This window comes from Labeo rohita, chromosome 12 (genome assembly GCF_022985175.1).
Source record: "Labeo rohita strain BAU-BD-2019 chromosome 12, IGBB_LRoh.1.0, whole genome shotgun sequence".
Taxonomy (NCBI): domain Eukaryota; kingdom Metazoa; phylum Chordata; class Actinopteri; order Cypriniformes; family Cyprinidae; genus Labeo; species Labeo rohita.
This window is the reverse complement of record NC_066880.1, coordinates 7,367,888-7,391,752: the sequence shown is the minus strand read 5'-3', so window position 1 is coordinate 7,391,752 and position 23,865 is coordinate 7,367,888. Positions and strand designations below refer to the sequence as shown.

Sequence of the window (23,865 nt, the reverse complement as noted above, 5' to 3'; positions counted from 1 at the left end):
ATCAAGTATTTTTTTTTTTTACTGTTGTAGTATTTATTTATATTGAATTAGCTTTTATTTTCATATTTTCAATTTCAGTTTAAGTTTGAGTAATATTGTGCTTTTGTTTTTATATATTTTGTTTGCTTTTATATTTATTATTATTAATTATTATTATTATTTTTTAATATTTGAGTTGCCAAGGCATTTCTAATTCTTTACATTTTTCTAATATTTTTTTATTTTATTTTATTTCAGATTTATTTCATATTTTATAGTTTTAGTTGTAAAACTACATAAACTATAAATGCTGTGTCCTACACAACGTGTAACTTATAATCCATACACATTTGTAACATTATGGTTTGCATACTGTATATTTTAAAAAAACTGCACTGATCACAAAAAACCCAGCTTTGAATCAACAGTTCATATATATGTCATAAGATGGCACATTTCCATCAAAGAATCACCCAGTTAATCCTCTGTGATATTGTATTTCTCAAGTTGAAATTCATTACTCAGCTATGCCGTCCAAATTATTAAAAAGAATTAGATTAAAAAGATTCCAATGATTATTGCAGAATAACTGAATCTCTGATGAAAACAGATGTGCCGTTTCTAAGATCGACACAGAAAAATACAGCCATCCCAGCACATATTTCACTTATCTCTCTAATGAAATACACTGCGGTATTAACAATACATCACTTCATGTCTCACGGTTGTGTAGGCTAAGCACATTTTGAGCTTTTCGAACAATGCGTTCGGAGCAGCCTTCTTCCTTCACACACCCCAGGAGAGGTTTAAATTTCTCCAGATGTTAAAAGAAATGCAGCAGGTATGAAAGATTCTGTATTACAGATTTACTTATCTGTGAAAAACTCACCACCACGATGATAGTGTGATGTATGTGGTCGCTAAAGTAATCTGGATGGTTTTGAGGGCATCGCAAGGGTATTCTGGGTGGTTGCTTACTGGGATAGATCAATCTGGATTTGGCTCTATGCGATTTATTTTTGCACCCGTTTTATTACCTGCCATGCATAAACAAAGGTCAAAGGTTTTCTAGTTGTACGGACTGGATGCATCAATAAAAACACTTGTAAAAAACAATTCGTTGATTCAACTTAAAATAATTTGTTACCCAACTGCCTTAAAATTTTAAGTTCAGTCAACTCAAAAAAAGTTTAATCAACTTGAAATTGAAAGTTGTACTAAGTGACAACTTAGATGGTTGAGTTCATTCAACTTAAAAAAAAGGCAACAACAAGCCCAGCTTTTATGTTTAACAAACCAAATCTAATATCTAAGTACAACTTAACATTTCAAGTTGACTAAACTTTTTGAGATTTTTGAATTTTAAGTCTGCAGGGTAACAAATTATTTTAAGTTGACTCAACAAATTGTGTTTTGTTTCTTACAGTGTAGGCAGGGCTTCTGAATTTGCTCTTCATTCCTCTCTGAGTGGCGGAAGTTATTTAGGCCCTTATGGTCTGATCTGTCCGGATGTCAGAGCAATGATGTGTGGGATTGTTTGTGTGCTGCTTAAAGTGACATTAGGTATAGTGGGAGGGCTTGAAGCCTCATTTGTGTCAATAAAATGTCTGAAAATAGTTTGTGTAATGGAATTATGGTTGTTGCGGAAACTCTGGGAGGCCTCAATTAAGGTGATAAGCAAATGAAAATAAATTTCCCACAATGGTACGCCTGTGTACAGTAAACAGCGGGAGGAAACAGGAAGTGATCTGACGAGAGATTTTTAAAAGAAGACATAAATCTCTGTATTACTGTACAGCGCTTTTACAAACTGTTTTCCCAAAGGTCTCTTGCGCTGAACAAAAGGACAATTTGAAACTTCCTTCTCAGAGATAAAATGAGGAGGAGTAATGTATACTTCCAGTAGACTATGGGTAAAAATAACTTAAGTTATGTGAATTTGATAAACTAATGCGGATAAGAAAAGAGCATTACTTCTTGAAAATGATCATTCACCGCAGTGCAGCAGAGCATGATGTTTTACAACAAGTGGCTGACAGATTCATTTTTTGACTTATGATTCCTCACCTTCTAAAGTAATACTTGCTGTTGTGATTGTATGTATTTGTATACCACACTTCAGTGCATTTCAGTGCATTAGATAGTGAAATAGGAAAGAAAGTTGATTCTGAAAATAAATTAATTTTTTTCTTTTTTCTTTTTTTCATTTTTTTTTAGATGTATTTTTGTATTTATCAAATGAATTATTAATTAGATTTTTTTTTAATATATATATTTTTCTTGAAGTTTAGGTATAAGTAAATTTTTTTTTAAGTAGTTAGACCACTTGTACTGTGAATCGCAGTCAGCTTTTAAACAGTGAGATGTTTTTCAAGATACAGATACAGTGGAAACGTCATTACTTGGGACAGTAGCTGAAGGGTGTGTCTCTCAAGAGGATGAAAGAATGAGAGATTTAAAGGACCTTGGAGGCATCGCGGTTCTCAGGGTGTCCTGTTTCGGGAGGATGTCATTAAAAACACTCTCTTCCTGTCTCATCTGTCCAAGCTCTTTAAATATGCTGTCACACTTACTCTCAAAAGAATGACATAGATATACTATACTAGTGCACAGTCTGAGTGTTATTAAAAGTTCAATGCTTGTAGGCGAGGTTGTGAAGAGGTCGTACAAGTAGTGGCTTTCGTTTGCTTTTTAATTGACCCTGCTGGACAATTGATTCATTTCAATTGAGTTGGGTTTAGACGCAGTTTAGTTTAGGGCTGGTGAGATTTTTTCTCTCTTTTACTCATTAAGGAAACATTAAATTGATCAAAAAGAGACAGTAACGGTTATTTTGAATTCTAAAAAATAAATAAAAATACATCAAGGTTTCCACAATAATATAAATTAAAAAAAAGAAGTAGCACAATCATAAAAAAAAAAAAAGATTGCAAGTTTGTTTGTGGTGCAAAAATTATACACTCGGAAAACCAGGAAATATCATGGAATTTCAAAAGTGTGATTGGAAGAGTATTAAAATATATATTATAAGAGAAGTAGGGATACTTTAAAAAATTGCAGTTTTGTTTGTGGTACAGAAATTATACACTCGGAAATCCAGGAAATATCATGGAATTTCAAAAGTGCAATTGGAAAAGTATATTTTAAAATGTATATTAAAACAGAGGCAGGGATACGTAAAAAATATAAGTACGGATACTTAAAAAATATATATATTGCAATTTTGTTTGTGGTACAGAAATGATACACCTGGGAAATCCAGAAAAATCATGGAATTTCAAAAGTGCAATTGGAAAAGTATTTTTTTGAAATATATATTAAAATAGAGGTAGGGATACTTAAAAAAAATATAAGTACGGATAAGAAATATATATATTGGAATTTTGTTTGTGGTACAGAAATTATACAGTCGGAAAACCAGGAAATATCATGGAATTTCAAAAGTGTAATTGGAAAAGTATATATTAAAATATATATTACAATAGAAGCAGAGATACTTAAACAAAATAAGTTTGCTATTTTGTTTGTCGTACGGAATTATACAGTCGGAAAACCAGGAAATATCATGGAATTTCAAAAGTGTAATTGGAAAAGTATATATTAAAATATATATTACAATAGAAGTAGAGATACTTAAACAAAATAAGTTTGCTATTTTGTTTGTCGTACAGAATTATACAGTCAGAAAAACAGGAAATATCATGGAATTTCAAAAGTGCAATTGGAAAAGTATATATTAAAATAGAATAGTTATTTTAAATTCTAATAATACTTTGCAACATTAATGATTTTGATGTAATATAGTATTTCACAAAAAAGTAGGGATATTTAAAGAAAAGATAAAGAGAGCAATTTTGTTTGTGGTACAGAAATTCTACATTTGGAAAACCAGGAAATATAGAATTTCAAAAGTGTGACTGGAAAAGTCATGGAAATGACTAAAATCTTAAAAGGTTATGGAAAAGTCATGGCCATTTCTATAGCCTATATGTTTTTCTTGGTATGCTCTAAATTGTTACTTAGACTAGAAATTACTCTTTGTGAGTGGAATAATCTGTATTTAAAAAACTTATATTAGTCATTACAAATGAATGGAAAAGCCATGTAAATGTCTGTACTCAATATGCATTTTTCTAACTCTTTTAGACTGTAAGCATGATCTCCAAAAAAAAGTATATCTAAAAATGACTAAGAAATGACTGGAAAACTCACTGGTCAGAAAATGTGGAAACCCTGTAACTAAAGTAAGCAGAAATCAGTCTTAGTGTTAAATCCTTCCCTTTGGTATTGTCCTGCCAGGTCTGTTTTTCAATAAATAAAGCACCTTTTTTCACTTTATTCCGAGCCTAATCGATGCACCACAAATGCTTCATTTTTCATGAACAAGAAAGAAAAACAAGCGAAGAAGTGTTTCTCCTCTATCACTTAGACACTGCGTTCTGTCAAAGTTCCTCCAGACTGTTTAATGGCGAGTCAAGGCTGGTTCCACTGGCAATTAGAAGTGTTCAGTTTGGGACTCATTAAATTACTGGACCTCTTCAGAGGAGTCTGTGGTTACAGTATCCATCACAGACCGTTCAGAGGCCTACACTCTCTCTTTATGCAAAAGAGCCAAGCTCTGCCAGCGGGCTTCATTCGTCAGCGCTCCGGTGCCAGAGTGGGTCACTTTCTCCTGATGACTGATTTGTCTGCTTGCCATACCGACGAGTAAGGGCGAGCTTACATCTGGCTGAACGCATATAGAGGATGAATGAATTCAACAAACATATGCTAAGCACATAGACGGCTCATGTTATATGTCTAGATGGTGAATTACACACAAAAGAACATCTACTGAATTCTGAATCAAGTCCAGCAAAAAGTGTGTAGGGAATTATAAGACTTTAAATCACAACAGGGATCGTCTTTTGAAATACGCAAGAACAAAGGAAAGAATGTTGGAACATCCCAACCTGCTAATTTAGTGTCATAAATCTACGGATATTGTGGTAAGGATTATAAGATATTCAGACTAACACCTTAAACACGTAAACGCTATGTGCAGTCTTTAACAACGCTTGTATGTTTACAGTGACTGTGGCCACCTGAGAGATTTAACTGCAAGAATAAGGATTAATATGGAGAGTCTAGCATTCGTATGTGAGGTATGATGTCTTTCTTTACCACAGACATCTCTCTTTTTCTCTGTTTTGTGTGTTTGTGTGGGAGATCAGCCCAGTTGTGCGAAGACTGCCAACCCTCAAGTGTCTGTTACTGGGGCTGTGGTGTACGCGGGTCTTCTTGCATGTTTCTGTAACACTGGATTAGACAGCAAATGCCATGATACATTTCCCAAATTCATTTCTGAAGTCAAAACAATATGCCTTGTACACGAACACACCAGCGGCTAAGAATAAAACTAAAATGTGCACATAGCCTGTGATTGGGAAATACAGTAAAATTATGACAAGGCTTGACTTACGGAGGTCAGACTTAGCAAACTTGTGTTATTTGATAGCACTGTCTACTACTGAATTCAGTGTTCAAAGCTTGTCAGAATTATGGGAACTTAATCACTAAATGTGACCCTGGACCACAAAAACAGTCTTAAGTAGCATGGATATATTTGTAGCAATAGCCAAAAATACATTGTAGGGTTCAAAATTATAGATTTTTTTAATGCTAAAATTCATTATGGACATTAAGTAAAGATCATGTTCCATGAAGATATTTTGTAAATTTCCTACTGTAAATATATCAAAACCTAATGTTTGATTAGTAATATGCATTGCTAAGAATTTCATTTGGACAACTTTTTTTTCTCAATATTTTGATTGAAACATTGACCCTTATGACTGGTTTTGTAGTCCAGGGTCACAAATGCTTTTTAATAAAAACTAATAAACCTTAAATTAAGAGAGATTTATTTTATAAAAAAAAAATAAAAAAAATAAATAATAATAATAATAATAATAATAATTTAAATTAATTTTATTTTATTTCAGTGTTTCCTAATCTAGCTTTTTTTTTTTTTTTGTAAATCTGGCATTGTATACAAGAAGCATTGTTGCCTTTGAGATGAATGACTTGGGTTTTTCTTTTATTAGTCACTCTGTTAAAATGTCTGCTAAATATATAAATGAAAATAAATAAATTAATTAAAAATAAAAACATTAATTAGATATATTCACTTTTTTTTAAGATTTATTTATGGGCTTTTTATGCCTTTATTTGGACAGGACAGTGTAGAGCATTGGGTAAAGAGAGAGGGGACTGAGATCGGCAAAGGACCACGGGCCGGGATTCGAACTCGGTTGCCGTAAGTGCAGTTGCACTAACCGTGAGGCTACTGGCACAGAGATATATTCACTTTTAAAATATTGAAGAACTAAGAAGCTATAATAAAATATTATAATAAATGTAGAGGTTGCTACATATCTTTCTTCATCTTTTAAAACTGCTGCAATTTTAATTGTTTATATGATAAACTGTGAAGTAGAAAATTACAGAAAACATTAAAGATTTTTTTTTTTTTTTTTTTTTTTTTTTTTTTTGGTAACACTTTACAATAAGGTTTCATTTGTTAACATATTTTTATAGCATTTCTTAATCTTAGTGTATATTAAGTTCAAAACCTACCACTACATTATTAAAATTTAAAGTTGTATCTGTTAACATTAGTTAATGTGGCTTTTATTTCATTTTTATTAACTAAAATTAAAAAAAAAAAAAGAACTAAATGCAGTAAAAATATGTGACCATGGACCATGAAACCAGTCATAAGGTCTTTTTTTTTTTTTTTTTAAATTGAGATTTCTATTTGAAACTATTTGAAAATTTGGAATCTGAGGGTGCAAAAAACCTAAATATTAAGAAAATCGCCTTTAAAGTTGTCCAAATAAAGTTCTAAGCAATTTAAGTTTTGATATATTTACGGTAGGAAATTTACAAGAAATCTTCATGGAACATGATCTTTACATAATATCCTAATGATTTTGGCATAAAAGAAAAATTGATAATTTTGACCTATATAATGTATTATTGGCTATTGCTACAAATATACCTGTGCTACTTATGACTGGTTTTGTGGTCCAGGGTCACATGTATTGTTCATTGTTAGTTAATGTTATTTAAAGCATCAACTAATGTTGACAAATAAGACCTTATTGTAAAGTGTTACCTTTTTTGTATGGTTTGGAAAGTCATAATTACAGTAATTCTGATATTATATGAACCACAAAGAAGCTGTGAATAGATTGTTCTAGATGTGTTTGGTTTCTCAAATTTTCTTGCAGCTTGCAGGCCTGGCAGAAGCACACAAGAAGACAGAATGGGTTAAACTAGGCTGACACACACACAATTACATTTTTCACTTGGCATTTCTCTCTCCCCCTCTCTCTGTCTTGTTTTCTCTCTGATTCACAGTGGCATAGGGACACCACAGGACTGGCATGGTTTATACTGCTGGCATGGGTCACATGGAAAGATAACACACACATTACACACAGCAGCTCTCAGGACACCCACAGCGTTAAAGACCTAACAATAGGAACCACATCAACACTAGTGCAAACGTATAATTTAAAAGAGCTCTTGTAATATTTCAAAAGTGAACAAAGTATGCCAAAAACGCAAGACTTGTGTATTTTAAAACAGGATTCATGAATGGAATAAGTGCTTATAATGGGTTTCCAGTTCATTTTCAGCAGACGATTAAGTTGATAAATAATAAGTTACAAATTAATGCTTGAAAAGTGTTGATTTTGCTCATTTAAAATCAGTTTTTTTCAGAATGAAAGAGCAAGTCCTGCTCTATTTTACAGTTTGTCTCTCTCATGTCTATCTTAGGGTGGAAAATTGCTGTCTCCGTTTCCTGTGATAAAGCTGTTGCCCGTGCGCCGGGAAAGTGAAATCCATCATGCGACGGAGAGGGTTTATTCCACCATTCCGCCCCATTGAGGCCCGTAACACGTATGTGCTCTTGCCATGCATCATTTACCCACAACACCCATCTTTGTGTCGGCTCTCTGTACCGTCTTTTGGCTCGCTGTAGCGACAGCTTTGCTCACATGCAGGATTGATCTATTGTAGTTGTTGTTTTTTGCGGGTAGTTTTGTTCAGCGCTGTTGGGTCTAGTTCACAGACATCAGCGGCTTCTTTATATTGTCAGACTCCTTTTGCATTGTTCCTGCAGGCTCTGCACGGACATAAACCCACATGCACTTCTACTGCCAAGTGCTTGGTGTACTATTTCAACTTTTTTATGACAGGATAACACTTTGCTACCACTTTCGAGGTTTTTCTAGGGAAAGAGCGAGGAATCCATGAAAAGGAAGGTGAAATGACACTAAATTGCTGCGAGCGTTAAAGTTTTGAGCTGCTTCGGTTGATGCATTGAGAACCGCCCTGGGTTAGTTTGCTTTAAAATATACAAAAACATCAACCAGTGTAGTTCCACAATGCCCAGAGCGAATAAACAAAAATTTACATTCACAGACATGGCCTTAAGAGCTTGTTGAATAAATTGCTGTGTTTATCTGTGGAGGTTTTCATGATTTTGTGGCAATAAAACGCCTCCACTTAGATGAAAATATTCAAGGGACCTCTTTATTGGCAAAACAAGATTGAGCAAAGACAGTTGCTGTTAACGTACGCTATCAAGACTTGTTTTTTCCTGTAGCTTTTGAATGGCAATGCAGTAATTTGCATGTGTTGAAGAATCAGTACAGGTGTTTGTCTTTTAGTTGTTTTAGCTGGCTACAGGTTTCTCTGTATCCAACTGTTTTTAGAAGGTAGATCACATGAGTAAGTCACATAAAACGACCATCTTTTACTGAAAACAGTCACTGTGAAATGTTGAATCACTGCAGATGTAAACACTTAAACAGATGATTTACCCCAGATTTAAATTTCTATTGTCATTTACTCAGTCTCATGCTGTTCCAAACCTGTACCACTTTAGAAGACGTAGAATATAGTGCATGAGTGATATGAACCACTTTTAACCCTTACATTAGTTTGTAAGTCTGTTTGACCCATTGCGATTTCGATTTTTGTTTTTTTTTGAGTTATTTGAAATACTGTGTAGTATGGAAGCCTGTTTCTGCCACTGTGATATTTAAACTTGTAACTGCAAGCTAGTCAGACTTACGAGATATAAACTCAATTCTGAGAAATAAAATTGCAATTCTGAGAAATAAAGTCAGAACAGTTCTGACGTTTTTTCTCAAAACTGTGACATAAACTTGCACTTGTGAGTTATAAAGTCAGTGTTGCGTGATATAAACTCGCAATTCTGACTTTTTTCTCAGAATTATGAGATATAAACTTGCAAAAAAAAAGTCAGAAATTGTGTGATATAAACTCAGAATTGCGAGTTATTAGGTCAAAATAGCAGGATATAAGCTTGCAGTTGCGAGAAATAAAGAAAAAACGCAATTCTGACTTTTTTCTCACAATTCAGAGATTATATCTCACAATACTGACTTTTTTCTTGCAATTCTGACTTTTCTCAGGCATTGTGATATATATAGAGTTTATATCTTGTAATTCTGACTTCTTTCTCAGAATTGCGAGCTTATTTCACACAATACTGACTTTATAACTCACAACTGCGTATATATATTGCACAATTCTTAGAAAAAAAGTCAGAACTGCGAGTTTATAACTTGCAACTCTGACTTTATTATCTCAGAATTGCAACTTTCTTACTCAGAATTGCAAGTTTATATCTCACAATTCTGACTTTATGACACACTATTGGGAGTTTTTATCAATTCTGAGAAAAAAAAGTCAGAATTGCGACTTTCTTACTCAGAATTGCGAGTTTATATCTCACAATTCTGACTTTATGACTTGCAATTGCAGGTTTATATCAATTCTGAGAAAACAGAATTGTGAGTTTGTATCACACAATTTTGAGAAAAAAAGTCAGAATTGCGACTTTCTTATTTAGAATTGCGAGTTTATATCAATTCTGAGAAAAAAAATAGAATTGTGAGTTTGTATCACACAATTCTGAGAAAAAAAGTCAGAATTGCAACTGTCTTTCTCAGAATTGTGAGTTTATATCACACAATACTGACATTATAACTTGCAACTGCAAGTTTATATAATGCAGCTTTTGGAAAAAAGTCAGAACTGCAGTTCTGACTTTATAACTTGCAATTGCGAGTTTATATCACAATTTTGAGAAAAAAAGTCAGAACTGTGAGTTTCTATCACACAGTTCTGAGAATGTAAACTTGCAATTGTGAGAAAAAAAAATCAGAATTGCGAGATAAAAACTTGCAATTACCATTTTTATTTTTTATTTAGTGGGGAAAACTATAATGTTCTCCTTAAAATTGTGTGACCTTTTCCACATTTAGGGTTATAAAAATGCACATGAATTGTCGACACACTAATGTGTTGTGTTCACAAAAAATCTATTACAGTTTCAATGTTTGCAGGTTAATTTGATCCACATACTTTCACGGTTATAGGCAGCAGCACAGACTCTAAATAAAAGCTTGTTTTATGTACTTTATTTCTCAGTTTCTCAAAAACCATCTGAATGAAACTGAGAAATAAAGATGGTTTAGATGCCTTAAAGTGCCACTTTACTGCATGCAGAAGAAGTGTTTTTCCACACTACTTCTGTTTAATTTGTAAAAAAAATAAATAAATAAATAATAATAATAATAATATTTTATATATATATATATATATATATATATATATATATATATATGTATATATATTTATACAATAAAAAAAATCAAATGCAGTTTTAAATCATATCTTCTTTTGTTTTTACCTAATTATTTTTAGATTGATTTTTGGTGTATTTTATTGAATCCACTAGCTTAATAAAAGGCTTAAGATACTTTATGATGCTTTTTCTTTGTCACATTGCAGTTTGACAGCCTTAGTCCTAATTCACTTTTATTATATTGAAAAGAATGACCAGAATATTAAAAATCACCTTTTGTTCTTCACAGAATAATTAAAGTCAGTAGGGTTAAAAATGACTTGAGGGTGGGTAAATAATGATTCTTTTTCATTTGTGTCAACTATCCCAAAGTTTTCTTCTAAAAGATTAGTCACTTGTTACAGGCTGGTCTTGAGGTGACATGGATGAAGCTTTTAGACATGTAAGCATCTTTATGGACTTACATACAGCAAAAAAAATCGCCAAGACACCATCTCTGTAGTTAAAAATAGTCCCTAACTGTTTTCTCGGGATCAAAGCTTGCACGAATCGAACAACATAAACAAGTGGTGACACCCGACTTGTGAGTAACCGATCCCTTGCATTCCCATCTGTGTCTGCACGCGGGTCACTCTCACGGCTGACATCTCTCGCCTTTTAGACTTGCTCTCTGTGACCTGTAACTTGCAAATCGTCAATCCCATTTCCCACTCCTCATCAAAACCTGCTTGCTCTCATCTCAGTGCCAAAGTTGGAAATGTGTGTCCTGCTGAGCTGTGTTCAGGTTGTGAGGGAGCTGTAGCAGATAATGGCATCAGGTGGGTATGTGTGTGTGTGTGTTTGTGTGTGTATGAAGGTGTCTGGGGAGCAGTCTACACCTGCTCGCTCTCTTCAGTGCCCACTGGGGGCTGGATTCCCAGAATGCCTTTCAGGCAGCTGTTGACAGCCAGCACTGTGCCCTGGCCCCCCAAACGGCTCTGGGGATCAGCTGCTTAAGAGTGTTTGCGTGTGTGTGTTTGAGGGGGTTAACACAATGTGTGTTCTGAAGAGAAAGTCATAAGACACTTGTTTGTAAGTATGTAGTGTCCTTGTTTGTGTGCATGTAAGTGTCCGAGCTTGTGATTCCATTTGATTTGCGATTCAGTTCAATACCAATTGTTTTGGATATATATCAGCTACAGTACATGCCAAATTTTCTCTCTCTCAACTAATGCTGTAAAATATACATGAGAGTCAATTGGTTTTTACATATGATACTGAAAGTTAAAGTGAACTGATTTGTATACAAATGCTTAAATTACACTTAATGAAGTTTTTATAATAATAAATAAGTTATAATTACATAATTATATTTCTATTACAAATTTCCATGTTTGTGTGCGTGAGGGTATGAAATATGTGTCTATACTTTGTGTATTAGGACTATCGTAAAAAATACATATAAGGCAATGTGTGTGTATTTTTTAATTTCATTTATACTTTAGGTATTTGTATCTGTATGTTTATATTTTTGTGTACATTAACATATAGTATAGTATTTTATATTATACACTACCAGTCAAAAGTTTTTGTAAGAAAACAATTTCAATAAAAAAAAAAAAACAGTAAGAAAAATGTTTTTACTATTTTAAAGAACTGTTTTCTATTTTAATATATTTTAAAATGTAATTTATTCCTGTGACTTCAAAGCATCATTACTCCAGTTACATGATCCTTAAGAAATCATTCGAATATCAAATTATCAGGTTTCTTTGATGATTATAAAGTTCAAAAGAACAGCATTTATCTAAAATAGAAATCTTCTATAACATTATAAATGTCTTTATCATTACTTTTGATCACTTTTTGACTCCAAGCTTTTGAATGGTATTGTGTATAATGTTCCAAAGTTTTTTATTTCAGATAAATGCTGATCTTTGGATCTTTCTATTCATCAAAGAATCCTTAAAAATGTAGCAAATTTTGATAATAATAGTAATAAAAAATGTTTCTTGAACGGCAAATCAGCAAATGATTTCTGAAGAATCATGTGACTGAAATGATGCTGAAAATTTACATTTGATTACAGAAATAAATTACATTTTAAAATATATTCAAATAGAAAACAGTTATTTTAAATATTAAAAATATTTCAAATTTTTACAGTTTTTTCTGTACTTTGGATCAAATAAATGCAGGCTTGGTGAGCAGAAGAGAGAACTTTAAAAACATTAAAAATCTTACTGTTCAAAAACTTTTGACTGGTAGTGTATATTATATTATATTATTACATTTTTAATTATTATATATTATAATATATGTGTGTACAATGTACAAAAAATAAAACACACACAAAGGATCTAACTTATTAAGTAATTATGTTGTATTTTATTTCTTATTTTTATTTTCTGACCTATATTACCTTGATAGTTTCCAACATAATATAATATAAACACGATATATAATTATATATAATTGTATATTTTATTTTATATAATTTTCTAGAGTTCAAGTAATGACAAAACTACGTATTATAATAATAAAGTAAAATATTTGTTAAGAAGTGTGTAAACACGAACAACCTTATGCCGTTTATGCTTAATGGGCAACAGTTTTTAATTAAACCTCTTAAATTCTTCTGTGTAATTAGTGAAAAGTTTTTTTACAATTTAAACAAAACCCACTTACTCATTTTTGTCCATTTCCAAGACTTCACTTGGCTTGCAAACATTTTTATCATGTCTTTTCAATATGTTTATGTCTGTGAGGAAAAAACCCAAAATCTCAATTTCACAGTCTCATGTAAATATGGTTGTTTTTTAGTTTGAAACAATTTTTAAATAAATATTTTCCTACAGTTCAGCTAATAAAGAATCATCTCATCAAGTGTCCATATTGTAATTAGCATACAAAAGTTGAAGCAAAATGCATGAGAGGCTTTCTCTCGCTTGGCAGTTTTAATCACAGCCCAATTATGACATTATGATTCACTGTGACATATATATCGCAATGTCTATTGCATCATGAGGTAGTTGGCCGTACCCAGCCATAGTCTATCAGATTGCATGCTCACACATTCCTTCAACAAGAGTTAAGAGACCTCTCGAGTTCCCTCACACCGACGTTAATTTTCACCCTCCTGAAGTCCTTCACTTTACAGATCCAGTTACTGACCTCTCTCACCTCCAAACATGACCTACATAAAAGGTCTGAACCCTCCTGTGACCCACGTCCGTACACACGCAAACAAGCACATTTATACTCTCAGCGTCTTGTTGTAAATCACAAGGCTCTAACTTGGCTTGAGCTTTAGTCCTTGGCATCTTGCTCTACAAAGGCCACTTTTAGTCCATTTTAGTCAAGGAGTATGATTACACACGCAATTGTACAGTGTCGTTATCGAGGAAAAGTCATAAACGCTTTAAGCGAAATGTGATCGGCATACCTGCAGTTATCGAAAAGTGTTCAAGAAGATTGTAATAATGCTGTTTAACTGTCTACTAAGTAAGAATTGCAAAGAGATGATAGTGTTTCTCAGTGTATTTGCGGTAACTTGAGCGAACATGTCACAGCCGTGCCCCTAGCCAAACCAGATCAAAGGCCTCTACACACGCACAGGGGTCTCTTTGTTCGGTGTGATCTCATGTCCCAGCTGGCTTATGTCATCCTAGTGCTACAACATTACAGTACAACCTGCCCCAAGGCTGGCTCAGGTAGAAAACAGTATAATGGTCTATTAAAGCACATGCAGGTGTGTGCGCGAGCAGGTGAGCGAGCTCTGCATAGGATTCCTAATAATAAAGGTTCTAATAATAAAGGCCCATTGTGTTTTTCTCGCATCGTAAGTTCAGCGAAAAACATTTTTGATCTCATTAGTATATAAAGTGCAGAACTAGCACACTAGCAGATTTGAGTGTGTGCATTTTTTCATTTATGTATTTTTAACCTTCTTACATCCATACAACTTTTGGCCAACTTATCAGTGTTTCAAATTAATGTTCTATTTGGGTTATTAGATATAGAATTTATACAGTTAAATTATTTAATTATCATTCACTTGTTAGGTTTTAATGATAATTAAATTCCTTGCAAACAATGACTCTTGATTTCATTTTTAATACATTTTTTAGAAATATATTAGTAGCATATTGATATTTAGCCAATATTTTTTCAGTAGTTATCATTAGGGCTGGGTTTTGACACAAATTTCACGATTCGATTCTGATTCACAAGCTTGCAATGCAATTTGATTTTTGATTCAATTTGATCTGATTTTGGATATATAGAAGGCAAAGTACATGCCAAATCTTCTCAAGGAATAAAAAATCTCTCAACTATTGCTGTAATACATGTAATACATGATCAATTGGTATTACATTACTATGATACTGAAGTTTAAAATGAACTTATTTGCCTAAATGCCTAAATTACACTCAATGAAGTTTTTATAATAATAAATGACATAATTTTATTTCTTCCTCAGTTCATTTTTTTAAATATAAACATTTAAATGGTGGCTGTTTATTTAAACATAAATTAAACATTGAAGAACAGTACAAGATTCTAATGAATATGTTAAATGGTGCATATATTTAGTAAAATGCTCATCTCTAGAGCTCATTTTTTTTAGCTGACTAACATGTTTGTGGTCACCAAATATGTTTTCTGAGGTAAATGTGACATTATGTGACATTCTTTACAAGCATCTTTGCACAGTTGAAACACTGATTGAGTGATTACATGAGACAGTATACGATTTTGGTAAGTTGTACTCTTTCTTTTACCATATCTTTGGATGTTCATTCATGTTTATTCATGCTTTTCCTGAGTCTTTCACTCCATAATAACCAGCTCCAAAACTGCATTTATTGTTTCATCAAAAGTAACAAAGCACAAAGCTTTGAGGCCAATAAACACCAATAAACCTTTTTATTTTTTAATAAAGGTTTACATACAGATATCTGAATGCTAATATGCTGAGTTCAGACAACTCTTTGATATATTCAAACCACCAGCCCAAATGTGACCCTGGACGACAAAAACAGTCAAGAGTAGCACGGATATATTTGTAGCAATAGGCAAAAATACACTGTATGGGTCAAAATGAGCAATTTTTCTTTTATGCTAAAAATCATTGTACTCCATGAAGATTTTTTGTAAATTTCCCACTGTAAATATATCAAAACGTAATTTTTGATTAGTTACATGCATTGCTAAGATCTTCATTTGGACAACTTTAAGGGCTATTTTCTCAGTGTTTTGATTTTTTTTTTGTATCCTCAGATTACAGATTTTCAAATAGTTGTCTCAGTCAAATATTGTCCTATCCTAACAAACCATACATCAAAGGAAGGTCTGTTTACTCAACGTTCAGTTGATGTGTAAATCTCAATTTCACAAAATTGACCCTTATGACTGGTTTTGTGGTCCGGGCTCACAAATGTGAAATAGATGTTACTGACTGTCAGTTTTTACTGTACTCATGTGAATCTGTCCGTATTTTCACTAACACAGGGGTTTTATTTTCCCAGGAACTTTGCCACTCCACTATAAACCACAGGCTGCGTCTGCCAGTGTGAAGCGAACACCATGTCCTGTGTACAAGAAACGGGGTCTGTGCCATGCACCGCTCAAGAACATTCCCCTTATTCCAACGAAGTTCACACTACCATCTGCCAAATGGCCAGCCAGCGTCTCCACAGGTCCTCCAAAAACTTCTCCACAACACCTGTGATGAAAGATGTGTCTACCAGCTCCAAATAGAGCCATGTTTTAGAGCCTGCTTAATCACAAACTAGCTTTACAAGTCAAACTCTGTTGCTTTGAATACTATTAAAGTTCAGAGACATTTGGATCTTTTGCTAACTACCTTATTTGTACAATGCAAACTTCAGCTTAGGATAGTTTAAGGTGAAAAAGCAAGAAGACACTTCTTCAGATGTGTTTTTTCCACATTTTCTAACCTGAATTTTAAAGAGGTTTTAATGTAGTTTGAGTGGCTGCGCTTTGATATGCGTTCCTTGAATCCACTTGAGAGAAGCCCTCACCGCAGGGGCTACCAAGGGGGAAGAGTGCAAAGAAACATAAGTGCACAGGCTTGCCAGATGTGTAATTACTTAATTTCCTTGCATATAAAACAATGCTATAATTAAAAGGAAGTATGCAATTTACCACAAGTAAAGTGGCCTGAATAATTTATGAACAAAACTAATTCAGTGCGTATGACTATTAACGCCAGCCAAAAACAAAATAATATTAAAGATGTTGCATCACCATTTTATTTGGTGATGTTGCAATGCATCTTGCACACTTTGAATGTGGTGTAATTGTTCATATGTGACCCTGGACCACAAAACCAGTCTTAAGTAGCACGGGTGTATTTGTAGCAATAGCAAAATGTACACCGTATAGATCAAAATGATAGATTTTTATTTTATGCCAAAAATCATTAGGATATTAAGCAAAGATCATGTTCCATGAAGATATTTTGTAAATTTCCTACCATAAATATATCAAAACTTAATTTTTGATGAGTAATATGCAGTGCTAAGAACTTAATTTGAACAACTTTAAAGGCGATTTTCTCAATATTTTATTTTTTTGCACGCTTAGATTCTAGATTTTCAAATAGCTGTATCTCAGCCAAATATTGTCCTATCCTATCAAACCATACATCAATGGAAAGCGTATTTATTCTTTATTTATTATGCCTGATGATGTAAAAATCTCAATTTCAAAAAATTGACCCTTATGACTGTTTTTTTGGTCCAGGGTCACATATGGTTTTGGGCCTTGCATTAGTTGTCAATACACTGAAAAGCTCAATAAATGCACTACCATTCAAAAGTTTTTTTTTTTTTTAATACATTTATTTAGAAAGGATGGATTCAGTTTATCAAAAATGGCAGTAAAGACTTTTACATGATGTTACTGTTTTGTTACTTTCTATTTCTCAAAGAATCCTTAAAAATTATCAGTTTCCATTGAAAATATTAAGTAGCACAACACTGATAAAAATTGGTTACAGAAAATTCCATCACAGGAATAAATGACATTTTTAAATATATTCAAATAGAAAACTGTTCATTTAGATTTGAATAATACATTTCACAATATTACTCTTTTTGTTCAAATAAATGCAGCCTTGGTGAGCATAAAAGATATTCTTTCTAAAAATTCTGAAAAATCTTACCAACCTAAAACTTTTAAAGGGCACACTAAGGTAAAATGTGACCGGAAAGTTTACTATATTACACACACTCTTTAAAGTGTCTCCTCTACCACTCACAGGAATTATGGGATACAGTACACTCTAAAAAATACTGGGTTAAAAACAACCCAGCGTTGGGTGAAATATGGACAAAGACAGCAATTGGGTTGTTTTAACCTAGTGGTTGGGGTAAATGTTTAACCCAAACTTCTGGGTAGTTTTATTTAATTCAACTATTGTTTAAAAATTATTATATGGCTTCTTAAAATGAACCCAAAATAGGTTGTAAATTACAAATCAGGCACATAAGTACTAGAGGCATCAGCAATAATCGAAAGGTGAACATTTATTAATAAGCAATAAAAAAAAAGTTTATTATTTAGTTGTTAACTTATTAACAAATGTTAATTTATTGAACATATTAATTAATGTTTAGATCCAACCTATTTTGGGTTTATTTTACGCAAGAAATGTAGTTTTTTAAGCACATTTTTAAAGCAATAGTTGAGTTAAATAAAACTACCCAGAAGGTTGGGTTAAACATTTAACCCAACTGCTGTGTCAAAACAACCAAATCACTGAGTTTGTCCATATTTCACCCAGAGCTGGGTTGGGCCCAGCATTTTTTTAGAGTGAATCTACTAGATAAGTCTCATGTTTTTATGGCAGATGACCGTCCAATTCTGAGATGTACTGCAACTAACAGCGTAATCAATAAAACACACCACTGACACAAGAAGTTTCTGGAAGGCTAATTTTCATTTCAGACTTTCATTTAAGCAAAGGCCTCTCATTACATCAAGCCTTTTAAACGATCTGTTTTTGGACTCAGAAACAGATTTCCATAAGAAAAGCAATGGGGTTTAAGTGGCATTGTCTCAGCACAAAACAGAGAAACTTTTTGTTCAAGCTGACAGTGAGCCGATGAACTGTCAATAATTTAAAAGAAGGGTTTTATTGGTAGCCCAAATAAAAGCCTGCTTTTCATAATATTATATAATCTAATACTCTGTGTTTTACCTCTCACAGATGTTCTGGCTACGTGTCTGATTTCACTGTTGCGATGTTGACTGCAGATGGGTGAGTAATGTTTTGACAAGCAACCACAACACGGATATTTGTAGTAGCACAGATGCAGTCTGGCAACACCACAATTACTTCTTCATTTTGTTCTTTGACAAACTGCCGAAAACAGTATAGAAAATGCTCAGCATATATGGGCTTTGACTTTTTGCACCACCAGTGTGACCAACTGGACACGAGCAACTTAATTGACAAAACACACACACGTCTCACATTCCCACAGAGAAGCAAAGTTGTGTGATTCCTTCACAGTCTCCATATCAGCCATTACGATATACAAAAGACCTTCATTCCTGCAGATGGAAGTCTCTGCGTTTAAACATTCACAGCCTAGCCTGAAAAGAGTCACATAATTCCAGCAAATTGGACACAGTGATTAGTGCAGGGAGAGAAAAAAACAGAGCCCATTCATAACTTCAGCGGTCGGGAGAAACGCAATTATTCCCAAAGGGTTTGACAAAGGGTGAGAATTTATGCCGCAAAAGTAATTTTATGTTTGTTTTCTTTATTTTTAAGACATTTGCACAGATCCATCAAACTGTCACGCCTCGTGCATATATTCAGGAAATGTCTTTCAGCTCATTTGAGAAAAGAGAGTGAGAGAAAAACATTGGCCGCTTAGTTTATTTCTTTATTTTTTCCTGTCTTCTAGAAAGTTGACACCCTTCCACAGTTGTGATTTAGTTTAAATAAAGCACATTTACTAACATCTTCTGCCAGCTTAGTTATTCCACTCATTTTTTGTTCATTTGCCGTGTTTAAAAAAGTAAACACGCCTACTTACTGTAAATGGATGAGTAATCTGACACATTCTGTTATTCAACCAAATAATTTTGATGTTGCAAAGCAGTTATTGTATTTTCTTGTGTCATTTTAAATTAAGGGCCTTTATTTTCTAAAAAACAGGGGGTTTACGACTACCAGGCTTGTTTTTCAACCCTCGTGTTGCATTCCCAAGAATCCTGGCAACTCTTTTGGATGGATGGGATCCTCATGGATATAACAAAGCACAAAGAATGAATAGAATGGTGTGAAAGAGTGATGCTGAAAAAAGAGACTCCTTGTAAGTGTTTTTAAAGGATTACTGTATTTATGTGTTTCTTTTTATCTGTACTTTCAGCAAAAGGCAGTCCAGAAATCCATCAGAGGAAAAGAAAGGGGTGGGAAAGATTTTTGCACTTTTGCACTTTTGCATGACCCGGTATGTTAACTAAATCTGGTGGTGAAATATACCTGCGGAGACAGACAGGTAACCTTTCATTACGGCCGTAATCCCTCTTAATAACAGAGCTGTGATGTCTGATATGCCCCATTACACTGAGCAGCAAAAGACAAGCTGCTGTTAAACTCTAACAGCAGCCTGAAGATATGTGAATGAACTACACACACACTCACCATATAGCTGCAGAAAATATACAGATGCATATAAAAGCACAACAAAAATACAAGAAAACATTTTCTCTTATATTGTTTTAGTAAGTATAAGTGTAATAAAATACCACAAAATACACTTTCCCTTAGTGTCTCACACTTCCAGTCTCATTAAATCTTAATCTCTTAGTTAAAAAGTTAGGATAAGCTGATAAAATCATAAAACAATTATAAAAAGCATATATTTCTTTAACGCTCTAGTGAGCACTTTTTATTTAATTTTTATAATTAATAAAAATATTGACCTCAAACAGCTCTGTGCATTATAATATTGTGAGTATGCATTTTAGCTTATGTTCTCTCTTTAAATTCATGTTCAAAATACTAAAAAGTTTCATGAGAAGGTTTCCTAATGACACTGTGTATTAGATTTTTATGGATAAGAAAATGAACAAATTAAATCTAGGTTGTTTTTACATATTTAATCTGATCTACCAATTTGTTAGGAAAAAGATATGGGGATAGGTATGAAGCATTTATATTATTAATAGTGCTGTCAAATGATTAATCGCAATTAATCGCATCCAAAATAAAAGTTTTATTTACATAATATATGTGTGTATACTCTATAAATTTATTATGTATATATAAGTACACACACATACAGTATTTATTTTAAAAATATTTAGATTATTATTACTGCCGTCAAATGATTAATCGCAATTAATCGCATTCAAAATAAAAGTTTTATTTACATAATATATGCGCGTATACTCTGTAAATTTATTATGTATATATAAGTACACACACATACAGTATTTATTTAAAAAAATATTTATATGTATTTATATGTATATATTTAAATTCATATAATTGATATAAATATTTGAATATATAAACAACATATTTTACTTAAATGTGTGTGTGTGTGTGTGTGTGTGTGTGTGTGTGTATGTGTTTATGTACACACATATATTATGTAAATAAAAACTTTTATTTTGGATAGGATTAATCGAGATTAATCATATGAGAGCACTAATTATTAATGATAATACTGTTAATACAGGATTATATAATTTTAAGAGATGGTTTAATTTGCATGTTTTATATATATATATATAACATAAATTTACATTTATTTAAATGAACACAACAGTGAACTCCACAAATAGTTTTTTCTTCTACTAAAATAAACGTATTATTAATCTTATCAAATATATTTTATTATAAATACTACAATATTTACACAGTAACTGTTAGATTTGGCTTGTGTTTGCTTTTGGTTTTTTAATTTAATTTTTATTTTTGGAAAACACTTGTTGACCTTCCACAACAACTGACAAAACTATACACCGGCGCTACAAAATAAATAAATAAACACTACTAATTAACACTACTAATTATACTACTTCTAATAAATTATTTTTATTAATTTTATTGAACAAAATTATATATTTTACATTAAACTAAATTATATTTAAAGATAATTAATTGAGATTATGTTAATATTAATATATTAAAAAATGTATATGAATATATACATTTTAGATATCTAATAATCATAACGCACGTCTTTTCAAGCTGTCTTATTGCAGGGCACATCATCAACATCAAAAGTAGATCATAGGTAACTTACCTGTACCAGTCCATTCCGTTGTCATAGTTACGGTCGAAGAAGTGCGGCTCCGCTCCCACCGCGCGAATATCTGGATGCACGCGCAGAAACTCCAGCAACGCGCGCGTCCCGCCTTTTTTCACGCCGATGATGATCGCCTGAGGCAGCTTCTTACTGCCCTCACCTAACGCACTCAGTTTACCTGTATCAAAATACGAGCCTCCCGTCTCCAAATCTACATCCAAAGAGTTTGACAGCTTCACGTCTGCCTGGAAAATGTGTCCGTCAGCCTCAATTCCAGGTAAATCCTCTTCGAGCCGGCGGATTAAGCTGTGGTGCCTCATCACCAGAGGTCTCGTCGAGGTCCATTTCTGAAGAAGTCTCTTTCTCCTCAGGGACTCAAAATCTTTAAGTTTCGAGGCGTAAAATCCCTCCACCGGACCCGTGTTTCTTTTCTCTGTGGGTATACAGGTCCCGCATCGCTCCGTGAGGCAGTGGAGAAAGTATAAAGACGCGAGTATAGACAGCAACATGACCGCGAAGGTCTTAAAGATGCTCTTGGACGGAGGGTCCGAAAAGACGCGGCTATATGCCATGTCGGTCCACGGGTGGCATGAGATGGAAAGACAGCCATGCTAGACTGGCATTATTCAGTCTTGCCATCAAAAATAAGGCAGAGTTTGGAGCTGGAGTGCATCAAAGGTGGATTAGAGTTCGCACTCGCAGCTCTCCAAAAATCCTTGCGCATATGTAAAGCTCCTTGTCGTTATGTAAACAGTTGCTAGTCTGAGAATTAGTTCAGTGCGAATTTTAAATTACCTACTATACGAGTTAATTTGAATTATTTAACAGTTTTAATCCACGTTTATAGAAAGAAAATATCTGAGCCCCTTTTGTCCAAAATTGAAAAATGCATATTATAATCCAGCGTTTGCATCAAATGATTTGTGAAATTCTGATAACTTTCAAAGCACTAGTAGCTCACACGTGTGTGCCTTGTATCTAACTTCAGAATGACGTCACCCCAAGTGACTGACGTGTTCTAGTCCAATCAGGTTGCGCGAATCCTTTCCGAGCCCTTGTAATTTGCATGCCCGTAGCCAATAGGATGCAAGACGGGCGGGGCAGACCCCGCCCACCTGTCAGTTCAGCTGAAGAACGGTCACGCTCGTGTTCAAAGCAAATGTCACATTCAGCGCCCGTGGCCACAGCCAAACAAATGCAGGTTTGTAATTTAAGGTGGCTGTAGACTAGAGAAATCAAAAGATGGTGTGGTGTACATTCATCACCAACATATTTAGGAAATAAATTAATGCATTTAGAACTAACTCCACTGCTAAGACTGAAACGCCTCTCTAATATTGTTTTTAAGATTTAAAACATCATTTTGCAGTAAAATCCCTTACAAAGTACTTAGAAGTCAGGCCAGAATGCTTTGTTATATTGTCTGGAAATATTATACAGAATTTTAAGCTAATGCTAAGCATATGATAGGTCATTGGATAAAGGAAAAACTTAGTATGAAACTGATACGTTGTTTGATCTCTTGTGCAAGTGTGTGTTTACACAGTCAGGGTAATGGTTTAATAAAATTATTTCAGACATGCATTACTGCATGACTAAATCTATAAACATCATCTCCATATACAGGGTGTGTGCATTTGAGGAAAAAAGTTGGTGTTCAAATCATTCCATCATTCACATTTTTCATCATCTCATGTCCTTACAGATACATCACTGACAGAACATTTGGCTGTTCTTTTGCCTTTCCCGTAATTCGTCATTCTTCCAGCTCCGATTACGCTCGGACCTCAGCGTGCTTCAGGCCACCAAGGTTGACCGTCATTTTTTTCTCTTGTTGTTACCGTATTCTCTTCGTTTTTAATAAGGAGAAGAACACAGCATGGTGAAATGAAAGTAAAAGCAGCGCATTATTTCTTTACAAGTGAACAAGAA

At 33.4% G+C, this 23,865-nt stretch overlaps 1 protein-coding gene across 1 annotated transcript in view; it reads right to left on the bottom strand.

Moving 5' to 3' along the window:
* si:ch211-216b21.2 (heparan sulfate glucosamine 3-O-sulfotransferase 3A1) overlaps positions 1 to 22,866 on the bottom strand; it is a 54,190-nt gene extending 31,324 nt beyond the window's left edge. The window contains exon 1 of the mRNA XM_051123669.1: positions 21,931 to 22,866. Coding sequence (XP_050979626.1) covers positions 21,931 to 22,505 — 575 coding nt within the window. The 5' untranslated portion in view covers positions 22,506 to 22,866. The remainder of the gene's footprint in view (positions 1 to 21,930) is intronic.
* Positions 22,867 to 23,865: the final 999 nt, after the last annotated feature.